General features: G+C 47.9%; 1 protein-coding gene across 2 annotated transcripts in view; it reads right to left on the reverse strand.

The window, feature by feature from the left end:
- Nucleotides 1-6,047, reverse strand: part of LOC135057893 (G2/M phase-specific E3 ubiquitin-protein ligase-like) — a 130,264-nt gene extending 124,217 nt beyond the window's left edge. For both annotated transcript variants that reach the window (XM_063963613.1, XM_063963612.1), the window contains exons 1-2: nucleotides 5,947-6,047; nucleotides 2,714-2,775 (exon numbers count right to left, since the gene is read on the reverse strand). In XM_063963613.1, the coding sequence (XP_063819683.1) occupies nucleotides 2,714-2,775; nucleotides 5,947-5,960 (76 nt within the window). In that variant the 5' untranslated portion in view covers nucleotides 5,961-6,047. The remainder of the gene's footprint in view (nucleotides 1-2,713; nucleotides 2,776-5,946) is intronic.
- Nucleotides 6,048-18,164: the final 12,117 nt, after the last annotated feature.

Genomic DNA, 18,164 nt, shown 5'->3' on the forward strand with positions numbered 1-18,164 from the left:
TGGGAGGCGGGGTGATATAGGGGGCGGCGCTGTGCATTCTGGGAACAGTCAAAGCTTTGAGCCTGTTGGTGCCTCGGATCAAGATCCTACTCTACACCCCATTGTCCAGACTTCTGGAGCCCAGTGTACCCCACAGCAGAAATATGTTTTATTCCATATCCAGTTACTAGCGCTGTATACATATCTTCTAATCCTCCAGGAATGCTGGGTTTGGTCTCCCTGTATACCTCTCCTTGGAGTCAGGTTATACACAGTGCTGATTCCTACAACTATCATAGCTGAGTAGTTGAATTTAGTGCCCACTGCAGTTAAATTGTGATTTCTGCATTGTATGTTACTTATGCTAAATCTGCTATCTGTTGTTTTCTGACTGAACATTTTTATCACTCTTTCTTTCTTTCTTTTTCTTTCTTTCTTTCTTTCTTTCTTTCTTTCTTTCTTTCTTTCTTTCTTTCTTTCTTTCTTTCATACTGGTGTGAAAAGGGTTTACTATTGCCCACTTTACAGATTATTGTATTTGTGAAGGCTCATTGTCACATACTGCTCTCCATTGGTATGTAGATTCCCGACTGTTGGATAGAAACCCCACTTGGGTGGTTGTCCATGCCACCACCTGAGGGGGAATAGAACCTTGTGGTGACCAAAGGTATTTCACCGGGATCCCGTCAGTCAGGGAATCATACTGATCCCTCTCAGTTACACTCTGCACATTACCATGTTGCTGTTATGTCTAACAAAGCCAAGGCAGCTAAACAGGTGAGGCCCCTACCCTGATATCATGTAGGACCTGTCCAACGGGGTTAACACTGCAAGATTTGTTACAAGACGGTCAGTGTGCATCTTGTTTTGCACCTCCAGGCCAGTCAATACCCCCAGTGTCACCACAGGAGCCCCCTTGGGCATACTTCTCTCACATGCTAGCTAAAATTGCTGACCACATTACAGCTCCATCTGTAGCCCTCTCTTGGTTCTGCTCCAGCATGTGCAATCTGTTTATCAGCCCATATCGGCCCCACCTGTCCCTCTCTGCATCCCACCCTTTGTGTTATAGTGATATGATGTCACTGAGCTAAGACACCAAACAGGCCAGAAGTATGGAAGAGGTCATACTGTACACACATGAAGAAAATGCAAAACACCTTGTGTCTCTATGACAGCAACACAGCTGTGCCCACCACCACCACACATACAGGTATGAATGCACAGACACACAGGTATGCACGGACACACATCGCTGGGCAGGTGCAAGTAGGGTGTGAGCAGTGCAGTGAGTGTGCTGCTGTCTGCCCAGAGGCATCCTTCACCTCCCCTACCTGCCAACTGCCACAGCACCACCTTGCTTTCCTCAGGCCTTATCGCCTGCTCTGTGCATATCTTACCCGGCCACCACCAGGGAGCTGGGAGTCGGCATTGTGACTGGGACCTGGCCACACTATGGTTATTAGGTTTATTGCATATATGTGTATATATCATAAATATATCTAACTAAACTGATCAGTAACAGTGCTGAAAGACAGATAATTATGGATCCCATTGCATTGTATAAATGGGACCAATAATATTTGAAATGGGGAATCACTAATATAAGATGTAATTTGACATTTTCCTATTGCCAATTCTTGGGGGGTGGTTTTTAGCTATCAATGTGCCATCCTGTAAGGTCCCCTCTGATTGCAATCTGTCATGATCATCCTCTATAACTGTCTGTGGTAAGGGCAATATACGCCACTGCTGGTAATTTTGATAATTGTTTGTATCCCACAAGCACTACTTATCTCACACTGCAGGCAGAACCCACACACCGCAGCAATAACAGATGGGAGCCGCGGGGAAAAGCTATCAGTCACTAAGTTCTGATGACAGGGATGGGGAGTGGCCACTCTCAGCACACCTATACTAGGCATGGATTGGGGGCCTCCCATGCTGTAAGTGTGCCGGCGGTACTAAGAGCCTGGAGCTCGGGAGTGGAGAGACTGAGCCAGGTGCGCTGCTCGTAACAAAACAGCGGGCACCCAGCAAACAGATTGTGGATGCAGTCGGACAGCAGCCGCGGCTGCAGCTGCATAAGCCACTGGACCACCAGGACATTTTGTGCAAAGAAGGCGGCCCTGGTCACTAGATGACGGAGCGGCCTGGGGCGCACATTGCGCCCTGCCCCCCGACCAATCCCGTCACTGCTCATGTATGATGTATAATTATTACATTTATTATAATTCTAATGGTTGTATCGTGCACATGTTCTCTTGTTTCTATGCTGTAGTACTAAGTCTCAGCTAAGTAGCACGTACCATTATAAGAAGCTAGGGAGTGCAATCTGCCCCCCACCCCCCACCCCAAAAAAAAAACAAAAAAAACACACCAAGCATTACAATGCACAGAAAGGTACATAGATAAGTTTAGGAAAATATATTTACTTTTTTACATGTGGCAGCTTCCGATAAATACTGATAATCACATTTGTCATATTACAAATCATAACCAATAATGATATTACATAAATATAAATCTGTATGTGCTTTCACTTAAAGTTGGAGGGCAAGAGAAATACACCCCAGCATAGGATTTTACTGTATTGTGTTTCAATCCATACACATCTTATTATTGATAAATGAAACATGGAATATTTACTATAACAAGGCACCTTTTATGATACCAGCTCTATGTAATAATAATAACATCTATATTATTTAAGGACTCCTGGCTCCGGTCTTACTTGGAGTGGCGTCTTGGGATGTGCGTGATGATTCATCCCTGTTCGTCTTCCGCTTTTTTTTCCTACTCATAGAAACACAAAAACAGAATTGTATATTAAATGTGCAAATAATAATCTTCCTCCATGTATATGTTATCTATATAATAGTTTCCTAAGGTCTGTCCTGTCTCCTCAATGCGCCTGCTGAGGAGGCCAGGGCACACGCTGCCCCTCCAGCGGCTCCTACTGCGAGGGAGACGGGATAGACCTAGCACTGAGGAATGGGGACAATGTAAGTATGGGAGTAGGGGACAGAGCAGAGCAGGGGGTGATGGATGATATGGGATGGAGCAGGGGAGAAGGTTGGGAAGGAGCAGTTCAGAGTGGGGGTGGTGGAATGGGATCAGTAGCTGTCAAAGCCGTGTCACTTGCCCTTTACTGGTATATAATTTATTCTGCACCATTAGACTGGCACTTTAGTAACAGCGCATCTCAAGGTTCTCTATCTATCTATCTATCTATCTATCTATCTATCTATCTATCTATCTATCTATCTATCTATCGAAGTCTACCTAATTTTAATAGACCAGATCTGCAAGCTTATAATTACATTTTGTGGACAGATCTGGATATTTAAATGATCATGTGGTGACTGTGGTATAGCTAAAGTAATTGTACTAACATTTGTGCGGGTGGTATTCAGTATGCCAGCTGCTGTTATCCCGACACCTGGCATACCGACAAATATTCTCCCTCTTGGGGGTCCACGAGCCCCCTGGAGGGAGAATAAATAGTGTGGCGAGCGCAGCGAGCCCACAAGGGGCTCATTTGCGCTCGCTCAGCTGCCGGCATGCTGGCCGCCAGGATCCCGGCCGCCGGCATACCATACTACACCCATTGAAACATTACGTCCGCGTACAACCTACCCCACTTAACCATTTAAAAGTTTCAGATTTTCTCGTAGAATACTACATGGCTCCATTATATTTATGGTTTAATTCAATAAAGAGGACATCAGGACTGTGACAATTCATGTGTCAAGTTTGTGTGTATAAATATTATTACATTGGTGGAAATATTCTCCCACTGCAGTCATCTGGGTCTACAAATCCATGCTCTTCCTTATAAGACAAAGGGGGTGATTCAGACCTGATCGTAGATGTGCTAAATCTACCACATCTACGATCAGCTTCCCAGACATGCGGGGGGACGCCCAGCACGGGGCTAGTCCACCCCGCATGTCAGGGCCGACCCTCCCTCACAAGTACAAAAGCATCGCACAGCGGCACTGTTTTTTGTACTGTAGGTGTAGCTCCCTGCCAGTGCAGCTCCTGCTCGCTGGCAGGGAGCTACTCGTTGCAGGCCAGCAAACAGGCCTGAACTGCGCATGCGCCAGCACCACCGGAAGACCCCTCCCACCCAGCGACCGCTTCTGTCTGTCAATCAGGCAGTGGCGATCGCACTGGGGCTCCGGCGCATGCGCAGTTCAGGCCTGATCGCTGCTGTGCGAACACGCACAGCTCCGATCAGGTCTGAATTAGCCCTATTGTGTATTTCCACATGTGATGTGTGATTTTACTTTCATGCATGAGGCTGTCTATCTGCACCAGGATGAACAAATCTAACAGATTTATTTTCATTTTTTACAAATATGGAAATCTTCATTGCGTTAAAAAAAAATGCAATATGACATCTCAAAAACATATAAAAATAGTACTAATATTTTGTTATAAATTGGGTTTGATTCCCACCATGGCCCTAACTGTGTGGAGTTTGTATATTCTCCCCGTGCTTGCGTGGGTTTCCTCTGATACTCCAGTTTCTTCCCACAATCCAAAAACATACTAGTAGGCTAATTGGCTTCAACAAGAAATAACCCTATTGGGTATGTACATCGGCAGACTAGATGGGCCAAATGGTTTTTATCTGCTGCCAAATTCTCTGTTTCTATTATATGGGGTTAGGAGGAAAGAAAGAAGTGAATGAGCATCCCTGTGGACCTGTTTGGCTACGTAGGTAAACCACCTTCCCAAAAATGTAAACCACTCACAACACACAAAATGTACCTGAGCTCCTTTTTCAGGGAGCTACATATGTGCCTTGTGATTTCTGACACCTTAAAGCTTCTACGTACATGATACTTCAATCTTTCTGGAGCTCAAATTGCATTGCTCTTAAGAACCCTTCCCAAATCCACTTTTAAACAGAATTTTGATACAGCATAAAACTGTTCAATAGATTTAAAAATTAGAAATAACCAAAATGCTTATTTTTAGCAAAAGAGAAATAAATTGTTACCCGTAATCATTTTGAATAAAAACAATAACAAGCCTCACACAGTATTATATTTATATATAGTGCAACAGTGAAAGCGTACTAAAGTGTTTCAGCTTCAGTTTCAAAGAGTTTGAAGCACAATTTGTGAATCCGGTGGTTTCCAAATTGTGTGCCGTGGGACACTTGCATGTGTGCCATTGGTTGGTGGTCCAGGACCAAATCAAATTATTTATAGTCATTGTTATAGGCAAAACCAATGTTGCCAGCTGGCAAGCAAAATCTATGTGGACAAACAGAAGTGCATCTTTGTTCACTACCATATAAATTAACCCAATCACAATACTTAATTTAATCATTTTTGATGAATTTCTCAAATAGAAACTTTAGGTCTAGGGGTCCCATAAGAAAATGCTGATACTATAGGGCACCGTGATTCAAGGAAGTTTGGGAAACACTGCAATCGATATTGGATTCTATTAAATGGATTCTACAAAATTGATGTAGTTAGAGTAAAAATTAGCTCTGTTGGGTTCCAGGCAACTAGAGACACATGCATTGTAAATCTGGATTCCGGTATGAATGGTCGACAATGTTAAGGTCGACACTCATTAGGTCGACCACTATTGGTCAACATTGACATGGTCGACATGCTTCGGGCAAAGTGCCTCGCTCCGCTACCGTGCACTTGGCACAGGTTACCGTTCCCAATCGTAGTCAGTGTGGATCGTAAAGTATGAAAAAGTTCCAAAAAAGAAAAAAAAGTGAAAAACTCTTGTCGACCTTTTCACGGGTCGACCATTTCCATGTGTCTACTATTAGTCTATGTCGACCATGTCAATGTCGACCAATAGTGGTCGACCTAATGAGTGTCAACCTTAACATTGTCGACCATCTGACCGGATACCGTAAATCTGATCATAAATATTACACTTAAAGCAATCCCTATTTTTAAAAACAAAACAGAAGCACTCACTTACCTAGGCGGGGGCATGGTTCTTCATATATACTATCCTGGGAGGCTGTAATCAAAATGAGTCTCTTCTGCAATGTGTGAGCATTACTTGCTGTCCTGTGTTATGATGTCACTGACTGTGACATCACTAATTTGCATAACAATGGCAGGTCAGACTTCTAACTCTATCACTTATGCACATGCAGGGCCCCCATCAGGGGGTATGACAGTACAGCAGTAAGGGGCCCAGACTTCTTTGGCTGCCCGCTGGGGCCAGTAACGTAGCCTGATTCATTTGTACTAGTCCCCATATTTCCTGGTGACTGGATTACTAGTTCTCTCAAACCAAAAAGAGCAATTGTGAGTCAAAAGAGAGTGACCTTCTTGTAAAAAGAAGAAAAATCAACTCAAGTCTTTGAACTTAAAGTTTTAATTCTGAAGTTATTACCATATAGTATTACCATATAGTATTATAGTATTATTAATGCACTATGCACACTCACAACAGATTCTGCCTTCACCTTTTTATCAGCGGCAAATGCAGGATTTCTTGAGAGTGGGTTCACACCATGCCACCAGATTGGGCATGACCAGCATGAACTGGGTGTGGCTGTAATTTCAGACTAGGCTACTCCCCAGCACCTTCAAATAAATAACCCCACGCATGCTGTAGATTTTTATTTCCTACACACTAATAAATGATTAGCCCACAACCAATAGTTACCTACTTTTTTTGGCTCCTCTCCAGAAGAAGGCCGGAGAAGAGAGGCAGCCTGATACTTCAGGAGGTGGGACCAGAGTGGCACGTCACTTGGCCCTGTCCCCAAACATGGAAATGCCCGCGATTCGCTGGTAGGGGGTGGGACTAAATGACGTGATTGTGGCTTTTAGCCCCACCCCGCCGCTGTGCTTTCAGTGTCTTTATCTTCACACTGCCAGCTTCAATAGGAAGCGGCAAGATGCGGGTGAAATGCGGGAGAGACACCTACCCTTCCCGGTGTTTGCGGGGGACTATCGCAAAAAAATGGCAGCTTCCAGGATGGTAGACAAGTATGCCCCAAGCAGTGGCGGAACTAGCGAGCGGTGGGCCCAGGTGCGACAAAATGCTTTGGGCCCCCCCTTCCCTCATCCCATCCAAGTCCACCCCCACACACCTGGAGAGGATCTGGTGAGGGGGACCTGCTCAGGGCCAGAGAACTGGATACCTAGCAACAGTGCCGTAACTAGACATTTTAGCACTGTGTGCAAGAAACGGCATCGGAGCCCCACCCCTGCATGCAAAACAGTGGCAGTGCGAGCCGCAGGCGTGCGCAGAAAGAAAGAAAGAAAGAAAGAAAGAAAGAAAGAAAGAAAGAAAGAAAGAAAGAAAGAAAGAAAGAAAAGAAAGAAAAAGAAAGAAAGAAAGAATTATACTTACTGTCTCTGCTGGTAGTCAGGCTCCTTGGTGCAGCTTCTGGCAGAGATCCCGGGCAGGAGAGAAGGAGGAGGAGGAGGGAGCCGAAGCAGCACTGTGTTATTGGTGGAGGCGCTGCTACTGCTGTCCCTGTCCTTCACCATAGGCTGCCCTCCGCCGCTGTGAATGCTGGGATGCGCTTCCCAGCATTCACAGTGGCGGAGGACAGCCTATGGTGAAGCAGAGGGACAGCAGCAGCAGCGCCTCTACCAATGACACAGCGCTGCTGCGGCTCCCTCCTCCACCTCCCTCCTCCTTCCCCCCCATGGCCGCTGCGCTCCTCTCTCTCCTGTGTGCTGTGGGCGGTTGTGTGCTGCCGGCGACGGTTGCCCGCAGCACACAGTGGCATGTAATGAGTCAGTTTGACTCATTACATGCTTTGGGCCCCTGGACAGTGGCGGGCCCCAGTGCAAGGCACTGCCTGCACTGGCGGTAGTTCCGCCACTGGCCCCAACCTCACCCTGACATTTTTAGTCAATCCCCATAGGTGTTTGCAGGGCCATTTCTAGGGGCGGGTGAGCCATGCAATCGCATGGGGCACCTCGCCTGCTGCCTCAGCACAGGAGACACTCCTGATCCAGCACAGTACGGCAGCACCAGTCGCATAATCCGGTGGCCCACCTTCTCCACTCTGCTGCTGCTGTTGGAACAGCAGCTCGGCTCCCATATTAGTAAACACTGCATCTCCTGGAGGCTGCTATGAGAGAAGCCAGACACCCAGGGCCCAGTTTGTGTGCACCCCTCTTAGCAGTGACGTGCGGTGAGGTCAATGGCTGGGGAGGCACAAAGTGAAGCCTCATCCCAGGGCCAGATTATAGGACAGGGGGGATGGGGATGGATGAAGTGGGTTCCAAGGGGCCTTAACACACTGGAGTTCCCCATACTGCAGCAAATATTGCCAAGATCTTGACAGTTCCCGGCAGCATTGCATACATGTTGTAATATGGGGGTAATTCAGATCTGATCGCAGCAGCAGCAAATATGTGAGCTAATGGGCAAAACCATGTGCACTGCAGGAGGGCAGATATAACATGTGCAGAGAGAGTTAGATTTGGGTGGGTTATATTGTTTCTGTGCAGGGTAAATACTGGCTGCTTAATTTTTACACTGCAATTTAGATTTCAGTTTGAACACACCCCACCCAAATCTAACTCTCTCTGCACATGTTATATCTGCCCCCCTGCAGTGCACATGGTTTTGCCCATTAACTAACAAATTTGCTGCTGCGATCAGATCTGCATTAGGCCCATGCTGCGATGCTGCTATTTCAGTGCACAGAAGGCATAATAGTGGCGGGCAGTGGGCATCCAGGTAGGGAGATTATAAATTTTAAAGGTGGGGTTGCAAATTTTGTTAGAGGTGTTGGGGTGAGAGGCGGGGGGGAGTTGCCAATTTTATTGGTAGGGTGGTGCCCCCACCCTACCACTGGGGGGGTTGTCAGTTTTGCTGGTGGGGTTGGGGTGGCCTCAATTTGGCCCAACCCCCCTGCATTCTAATGGGATAAAAATGCTGCATTGCCTGAGGGAGAGACCTGTGGTGGAGGGGCTGCTGTGTTACTGGAGTAGCTGAGTACCAACCGCAGCAGCAAAGCAACAGGTCATAAAATGTTTCCCAGATTATGCGGAACCAACACCCCTGCACATGCTGCAGCCGACATCCTTCCTCCAGCCCCTCAGCGATCCCTCTCCATTTCAATTTTTACTTTTTTCCAAGGATTTAATTGGGTGACGGCAGCCCGGGTCAGAGGACAAGGAGAGAGGAGAGGGAGACTGTGGGGGAAAACACAGACCGGAGCTCCGTTGCAGCGGCTATGTATCCGAAACAGCTGAAACAGAAGCCCAGCAGAAACAACAATAAAAGAATGACAGTATAAAAATAAAAATATATACGCCACGAAAATGACAGAGGGGGGCACGTGCCTTCTTATTCCCCCCTGAATTTGCCACTGCAGCTCCCTGCAACCTTGTCACCCAGGAGGGTCTCTGATGAGGGTGTGAGTTGCCCCCTGCGCATATTAATTCCAATCACTTCACAACCTCCCCCCCTCACCTGGGTCCATGTGCCCTGTGCAGAGGCGCCGGTGCTGCTGCTGAGGCTGCTGCCTGGGAGAGGGCAAAGGAAAAGGGGAGACTGCGCCGGCCGCTGCACAATGCACTTGGCTCTGCCCCCCCCGGCGGTGTAGCGGAGATCATCGCGCAGCTGCACTGCGCTGCTACACTAGGCTCTGGCGGGGTTACGGAGGAGATCACCGCGCAGCTGCTGCTGGGGTCAGGCTCCCATCACCAGCAGCGAGGATTCGATGGGAAAAAGGAGAGTGAGGTAATCACTGATGCTGCCGTGTATGGGTGATTGGACCAGCAGATCCAGCGCTGGATCCGCTGTCCAATCACATGTGCCTCGCTGATGCTGGCGTGGTTTGATGTGGGCTGAAAGCCCATCCCAGTCAATAAGGCACTTATACTAGTGCCACTTCCTCCACTTTTTTCAATGGGCTTTTACAGCCCACTGGCCCCGCCCCCAGCTTTATCCCCGTTCCCGTTGTCAACTGGAGGCACCTCCCAAACTAATTGAATGTATTAAAATGATTAGAATAGTATAAAGAAGATACTTATGACACAGAATGTGCATAGGCGTGCGCAGCACATTTTATTAGGGGGTGCACCGTCGTAGGGGCGTGTCTAGCACCACCTTTTGGGCGTGTCTAGCACCATCTATTGACGGTCAACGCAATATAAAATACCACCCTTGTACCAATCCTAATAAAGCAGATACATTGTCAGATATTGTGGTGTGCACCAAACAAACACCCCTGATGGCACTCACTGCAATTACACTGCTCCTCCTCAGCCTGGTCTGGCTCCCCCTCTCTTTCCCCTGCAAGCTGCAGTAACTCACTGACACTGACAGTCGCAGACTAGTACTGCTGCTGCTGGAAAAAGAGTGATGTGTCAATGCTGCTGCCGACCGCCTGCTAGTATTGAATTTGTCTTCCTAAGAGGAACGCTGGCTGCATTCTGATCCTCATCAGTGGCTGGTGTTGGCATAGCATAGAATGAGAGAGGTGGGCATGTGGCGGGTGTGGTGGGTGGGAGTGCAAGCAGCATGACGTAATCACATCACATCACGCTGTTTTTGTACATGGAAGTGGAGCCAAGAGTTTGAAAGCCGGTGGCAATGGCACCCTTGATTAACCCAGGCATCCAGTCAGTAATACAGTCCTGACAGGGTGCAGCGCAGAGGGGACAGTAATCAGCCTGCTCGGCGATCGCTGCATCAGGCATGTGAGATAGGGGTGCCGGACATTAGAGGGTGCCTGTGCGCACCAGGAACCCCCCCTGCGCACACCTATGAGAATGTGTCATAAGTATCTTCTTTTTATTATTTTAATCATTAATCTCAGCCTGCACGTCATACTTGCCGACTTTTGGGCTGCTCTCTCCAGGAGAGAGCAGCCGGTCGGTTCAGCAGGGCAGGCGGGCAGTGTGGTGACGTGCTGAGGGGGGCGGGCAAGAGGCGGAATGGGGGTGGGCCAGAGGCGGAATGGGGGAGTGGTTGCTGGACCTGTCATGTAAGCCACGCCCCCCGCTGTGTAATGACGCTATTACCGGCATTATACAGCAGGGGGCTTGGCTATGATGACGCGATTCAACAAGAATCGCGTCATCGCCTGCCCGGACCGCCCACTTTGCTCGCTAAGTGGGCGGCCGGGCAGGGGGTGACCCCTGAAATCGGGAGTCTTGCCTGCTCTTCTGGGGGGCCGGGAGGGTCACCCGAATTTCGAGAGCCTCCCGCCCATTCCGGGAGGGTAGGCAAGTATGCTGCACGTTCCTGCCTCTTAGTCTGTGTGTGCCCCTCTTTGTCTGTACGCTCTTCTATGTCTGTATGTGTTCCTCTATGCCTTTATGTGCCTCTCTATGAAGTGTATTCAATTCATGTCTGATCCTTTCCGACGGAAAGGATCTGACATTTCAGAATTCAACCTGTCGGATTTGGCCATTCCAGACAATGCCAATCCGACTTTTTTTAAAGTTGGATTGTCATTGTTGGAAACAGGGCTAAAACCTGTCAGATTTGGCTGCGATTCCGACAAAACACATGGATTCGAGGCTAATCCGCCGATCCATGTCTTTTCCAACAAGTCGGAATTTCTGACTTATCGGATAAGTTTCATTGAATAGGACGAATCTGGATTCGACCTTAACCTTAAAATGTCGGAAACTGACGTTTATTCGACAAGTCTGGAATTCCAACTTGAATTGAATAGACCCCTGTCTGTGAGCGTTCCTCTATGTCTGTGTATAATGTCTGTTTGTCCCCATCTGTAGGATCAGTTTTGTGCTTCTCCAGCCCCCAATATAATTTGTGTTTTGCCCCTCCCGCAGTATGCTCTTTGCTGTGCTCCACAGTGAACACACATACCCTCCCCCACATGTATGTTTTTAATGTGCTCCTCATCACCTCTAACTTTGAAAAAGACAGCAAACATGTTTCTATATATAAGATGGGCCATGCATCATTCTGAGATCAACATGATAACAATTTCTGATGGGTGATAATAGCATAAATGGCAGCAAATTAAAATAACGTAGATACCAGAACCATTCTTGCTGACTTTTTCATACTCCTGTCTGGAAGAAGCCCAGATAGGAGAAGCAGCTTGGCACTTTGAGGGTGGGGCCAGTTATCCACATCATTAGGCTCTGCCCCTGTCACGGTAAATCTCGTGAATCATGGGTTCTCAAGGAAGGGGCAGAAGATAAGAACCAATTGGCCCATATTGTCTGACCCTTTTTTTTTACCTTTTGGTAACCTCTCAATTTAATTAGAACTCCAATTATCTTTCCCATCTAAATCTAAACTTTAATGCTCTTCTCCATACCTCCCAACCCGACCCTCTCCAGGCAGGACAGAATGCTCTGCTCCTGGACTTCACTATTAATTTGATTGCCATCCCCTGTGCTGAAACACCATTCTTATCCATTAACCTGTTCAAAACAGGTGCCGGCAATAACAGGATTTTAATACCTACCGGTAAATCCTTTTCTATAAGTCCGTAGAGGATGTTGGGGACACCAAAAGAACCATGGGATATAGACGGATCCGCAGGAGACATGGGCACTTTAAGACTTTCAAAGGGGGTGTGACCTGGCTCCTCCCTCTATATCCCTCCCCAGACTCAGTTTGGAACTGTGCCCGGAGAGATGGATATTTTGAGGAAAGGAATTAACAACAAGGTGAGCATCATACCAGCTCACGCCATAAACATGCCGAATAACATGGCATTTAACTGAACACATGCCAACGGACATGAACAAAATTCAGCAACAAGCCGAAGAAACCATAACACAACCTGTGTGTAACCAGAACTAAACTGCAGATACAGTACGCACTGGGACGGGCGCCCAACATCCTCTACGGACTTATAGAAAAGGATTTACCGGTAGGTATTAAAATCCTGTTTTCTATTACGTCCTTGAGGATGTTGGGGACACCAAAAGAACCATTCGATTATACCAAAGCTCTATAGCGGGCGGGAGAGTGCGGATGACTCTGCAGCACCAATTGACCAAACTTTAGGTCTTCATCGGCCAAGGTATCAAACTTGTAAAACTTAGCAAACGTGTTTGACCCCGACCAAGTAGCAGCTCGGCAAAGTTGTAATGCCGAGACACCCCGGGCAGCCGCCCAGGACGAGCCCACCTTCCTAGTGGAATGGGCTTTTACCGATTTAGGTAACGGCAAACTTGCCGTGGAATGAGCGTGCTGAATCGTGTGACATATCCAGCGGGCAATGGTCTGATTGGAAGCAGGATACCCAAGTTTATTGGGAGCATATAGCACAAACAGAGACTCTGTTTTTCTAACTGGAGCCGTTCTGGCAACGTAAATTTTCAAAGCTCTGACGACATCCAAAGACTTTTCCTCAGCCAAAGTGCCAGTAGCCACTGGCACCACAATAAGGTTGGTTAATATGAAAAGAGGAAACCACCTTTGGCAGAAATTGTTGCTGAGTTCTCAATTATGCCCTATCTTCATGGAAGATCAAATAAGGGCTCTTGTGAGACAAGGCCGCCAATTCAGACACCCGCCTTGCGGATGCCAATGCTAACAAAATGACAACCTTCCAAGTGAGGAATTTCAACTCCACTTTACTTAAAGGTTCAAACCAATGTGATTTTAGGAATGTCAAAACCACATTAAGGTCCCAAGGTGCCACAAGTGGCACAAAAGGAGGTTGGATGTGCAGGACCTCTTTTACAAAGGTCTGCACCTCAGGAAGTGAGGCCAATTGTTTCTGAAAGAAAATTGACAAAGGAGAAATCTGCACCTTTATGGAGCCTAATTTACGGCCCGCATCCACTCCATTTTGTAGAAAATGGAGAAAACGTCCAAGGTCAAACTTCTCCACTGGAGCTTTCTTGGGCTCGCACCAGGTAATATATTTCCTCCAAATACGGTGATAGTGTTTCGACGTCACACCCTTCCCAGCAAGGATAAGAGTGGGGATGACTTCATCGGGAATACCCTTACGGGCTAAAATCTGGCGTTCAACCGCCATGCCGTCAAACGTAGCCGCTGTAAGTCTTGATAGACGAACGGCCCCTGCCGCAGCAGATCCTCGCAAGGAGGAAGAGGCCATGGATCTTCGACTAACAACTCCTGAAGATCCGGGTGCCAAATTCTCCTTGGCCAGTCTGGAACTACAAGGAGTGCTGGAATCTGTGATTTTCTTAGGATTCTCAGAACCTTTGGAATGAGAGGAAGCGGAGGGAAAACGTACACCGACGGATACACCCAAGGTGATGTCAGTGCATCCACTGTCGCCGCCTGAGGGTCCCTGGACCGGGAGCAATACTTTAGTAGTTTTTTGTTGTGGCGGGACACCATCATGTCTATGTGGGGAACCCCCCATAGATTCGTTAGTAGGGAGAAGACCTCCTGATGGAGGCTCCACTCTCCTGGATGTAGATCGTGTCTGCTGAGGAAGTCTGCTTCCCAGTTGTCCACTCCCGGAAGGAAAATTGCAGACAGAGCGCTTACCCGAGTCTCTGCCCAGCGAAGAATCTTTGTGGCTTCTGCCATTGCTGTCCTGCTCTTTGTGCCGCCTTGGCGGTTTATGTACGCTACTGCTGTCACATTGTCCGACTGGATCAGGACAGGCCGGTTTCGAAGAAGATACTCCGCTTGTAGAAGGCCGTTGTAAATGGCCCTCAACTCCAGCACGTTTATGTGAAGAAGAGTTTCCTGACTCGACCATCTTCCTTGGAAGGTCACCCCTTGTGTGACTGCTCCCCAACCCCGGAGACTTGCATCCGTGGTCACTAGGATCCAGTCTTGGATCCCGAATCTGCGTCCTTCTAAGAGGTGAGAGCTGTGAAGCCACCACAGGAGTGAGATTCTGGTGTTGGGGGATAGAACTATCCTCCGGTGCATATGAATGTGGGATCAGGACCATTTGTCCAACAGGTCCCACTGAAACACTCTGGCATGGAACCTTCCGAATTGGAGGGCCTCGTATGCCGCCACCATCTTCCCCAGCAATCGAATGCATTGATGAATGGAGACAGTTGGTGGTTTCAGAATGAGTTTTACCAAACTCTGAATTTCCAGTGCTTTCTCCGGAGGGAGGAACACTCTCAGCTGGACCGTGTCCAGAATCATACCCAAAAATGCCAACCGGGTTGTTGGAATTAAGTGTGATTTCGGCAGGTTCAAGAGCCAGCCGTGCTGTTGTAGAAGCGACAGAGACAGTGCAATGTCATGTACCAGTTTTTCCTTGGACCTCGCCTTTATCAGGAGATCGTCCAAGTACGGGATAATTGTAACTCCTCTTTTTCTGAGGAGAACCATCATTTCTAGCATGACTTTTGTGAAAATCCTCAGAGCCGTGGCCAGGCCAAACGGCAATGTCTGAAATTGGTAATGAGTATCCTGGATTGCAAATCGGAGATAACTCTGATGAGGGGGATAAATGGGAACATGAAGGTAGGCATCCTTTATGTCCAAAGACACCATGAATTCCCCCTCCTCCAGGCTGGAGATCACCGCTCGGAGAGACTCCATCTTGAATTTGAATTTCTTCAGGAAAATTTTTAGAGATTTTAGGTTGAGGATTGGTCGTACCGAGCCATCCGGCTTCGGCACTACAAATAGGCTTGAATAAAACCCTTCCCCTTGTTGCGCCCGTGGGACCGGGATCACAACCTGATTTTGACATAATTTTTGTATTGCTCCACAGACTAGAACTCTGTCTGGAAGCGAAACTGGTAAGGGTGATTTGAAAAAACGGCGAGGGGGAACGTCTTGGAATTCCAGTTTGTACCCTTGGGTCACAATTTGTAACACCCAAGGGTCCAGGTCCGAGCGAACCCAAACCTGACTGAAAAGCCTTAGACGTGCCCCCACCGGTGCGGTCTCCTGTAAGGGAGACCCGGCGTCATGCGGTGGATTTGGTGGAAGCCGGGGAGGACTTCTGCTCTTGTGAACTCGAGGAGGCGGGAGTTCTCTTGCCCCTTCCTCTACCTCTGGTAGCGAGGAAGAAGTTACCTCAGCCTTTTCTATATTTATTGGTCCGAAAGGACTGCATTTGATAGTGCGGTTTCTTCTGTTGCGCAGGAGCATTAGGTAAATAAGTAGATTTACCCACTGTGGCCGCTGATGCTAAATCAGCAAGGCCGTCACCAAACAGTTCCCCACCCTTAAAGGGAAGGGACTCCATATCTTTCTTGGAATCAGCGTCAGCATTCCATTGATGAGTCCATAGAGCACGCCTAGCTGCAATTGACATAGCATTAGCCTTAGCCCCCAGGAGGCCAGCATCTCTTGCAGCCTCTTTCAAGTACGCAGCCGCATCCCTGATATAACCAAGCGTCACTAGGATGCTATCCCTATCCAGAGTATCTAAATCCGCAGATAAACTTTCAGCCCATTTTTCAATGGCGCTACTAACCCACGCTGACGCAATAAGCGGTCTAAGCTGCGTCCCCGTGGTAGTAAAAATAGCTTTTAAAGTAGCCTCCTGCTTACGATCAGCCGGCTCCTTAAGAGTCGTCGACTGAGCCGCAGGGAGCGCTACCTGTTTAGACAAGCGTGCTAGGGCTTTGTCTACTGTGGGTGGTATTTCCCACTTATCCCTATCCGCTGCGGGAAAGGGGTATGCCACCTTGATCCTATTAGGAATGAGAAATTTCTTATCAGGTGTATTCCAAATGCCATCAAAAAGGTCATTTAGTTCAAAACAAGGAGGAAAAGAAACCGAGCGTCTCTTTTCTTTGTAAATAAGAACCCTCGTTTCTGGTGTAAAGGGGTCCTCGTCAATACGTAATATGTCTTTTTTACAGCCACAATCATATATTGAATACTCTTAGCCAATTTAGGATCTAACCTAGAATCAGCATAATCGGCACCGGTAACAGAGTCCGTGTCGGTATCTGTGTCATCTAATTGGTCAACACTACGTTTCAGTGAGCCTTGAAATAAAGCGTCATCTACTGATTTCTTCCAAATCTGCAGTTGAGAGTCAGATTCAGTAAACTTTTGATTTAACAGTGTAACATTAGCATTTAAAGCATTTAAAGCAGTTAACCAATCAGCCGTCGGCGGTGCCGACAGGACCCCCAAAACATTTGGTGTCCCCAATAAATTATCCCCTTGAGAGGAAAATTCTGCCTCAGACATGTTGTCTCCCTAACATCACCCAAAGAAAAGCCTGTGAGGGAACAAAAGGAAAGGAGCCAGCTCACACCCCAGCGCCAAAGTGCAGGTCTGAAAACACCCTCAAGTGTCACAGAGCCGCAGCGCTATATATCTGTATAGAAATAATCTGCCCCCCCCCCCTCGTTTTTATGGCCCCTGGTACTTGTCTGCTGTGAGGAAGGACCAGCGCTGCTGCTTGGAGGAGGAAATGGCACCGAGTGAGCCTGGAGGAAGAAGCCCCGCCCCCAACATGGCACGCTTCTTCCCGCTTATTTTTACATGTTTATCCTGGCGGGGGTTTGCGGGCAGTGCCGGGGCACTGTACAGATATGCCAGCCTTATTTATGAGGTATTTTTAGCTCCCCAGGCCCCCCCCCCCCCCCAGCGCCCTGCACCCAGCGGTGTGTACAGTCCGGGAGCCTGCGCGCACTGAGCAAATCATGCTGCGCGGTACCTCTATATGCCGTCTTTGTTGAAGAGAAGATGTCTTTTCCTCACATACTCACCTGTCTTCTGACTTCTGGCTTGAAGAGGGGGGACGGCAAGCTGTGGGAGCGAGCATCCAGGAGAGCCCGGCGTTCATCTCCCCTCAGGAGCTGAAGGCATCCTGTCAGCAGCAGCAGAGCCCTGAAACTCATTAGAAGTGGGTCTAGACTGTTCTCTCCTCTTTCCCACGAAGCAGGGAGTCTGTAGCCAGCAGATCTCCCCAAAATAAAAAACCTAACATTAAGTCTTTTCAGAGAAACTCTAAGAGCTCCCCTGAGTGCCTCCATTTCGCTGGGGCACATTTTCTAAAATGAGTCTGGGGAGGGATATAGAGGGAGGAGCCAGGTCACGCCCCCTTTGAAAGTCTTAAAGTGCCCATGTCTCCTGCGGATCCGTCTATATCCCATGGTTCTTTTGGTGTCCCCAACATCCTCAAGGACGTAACAGAAAATAAATTAAGAGAAAAGTCCAGAAGCAGAGCATTTTGTTCCTCCTGGAGAGGGTCATGTTGGGAGGTATGGCTTTCTCTGTTCCCGCACTTTTTTTTTGGCATTGTAGCCCTATTGGCTTCTGATGTTATATTTGATGTAGCTGCCACACACAATATA

Source organism: Pseudophryne corroboree, chromosome 3 (assembly GCF_028390025.1).
Source record: "Pseudophryne corroboree isolate aPseCor3 chromosome 3, aPseCor3.hap2, whole genome shotgun sequence".
NCBI classification, from domain to species: Eukaryota; Metazoa; Chordata; class Amphibia; order Anura; family Myobatrachidae; genus Pseudophryne; species Pseudophryne corroboree.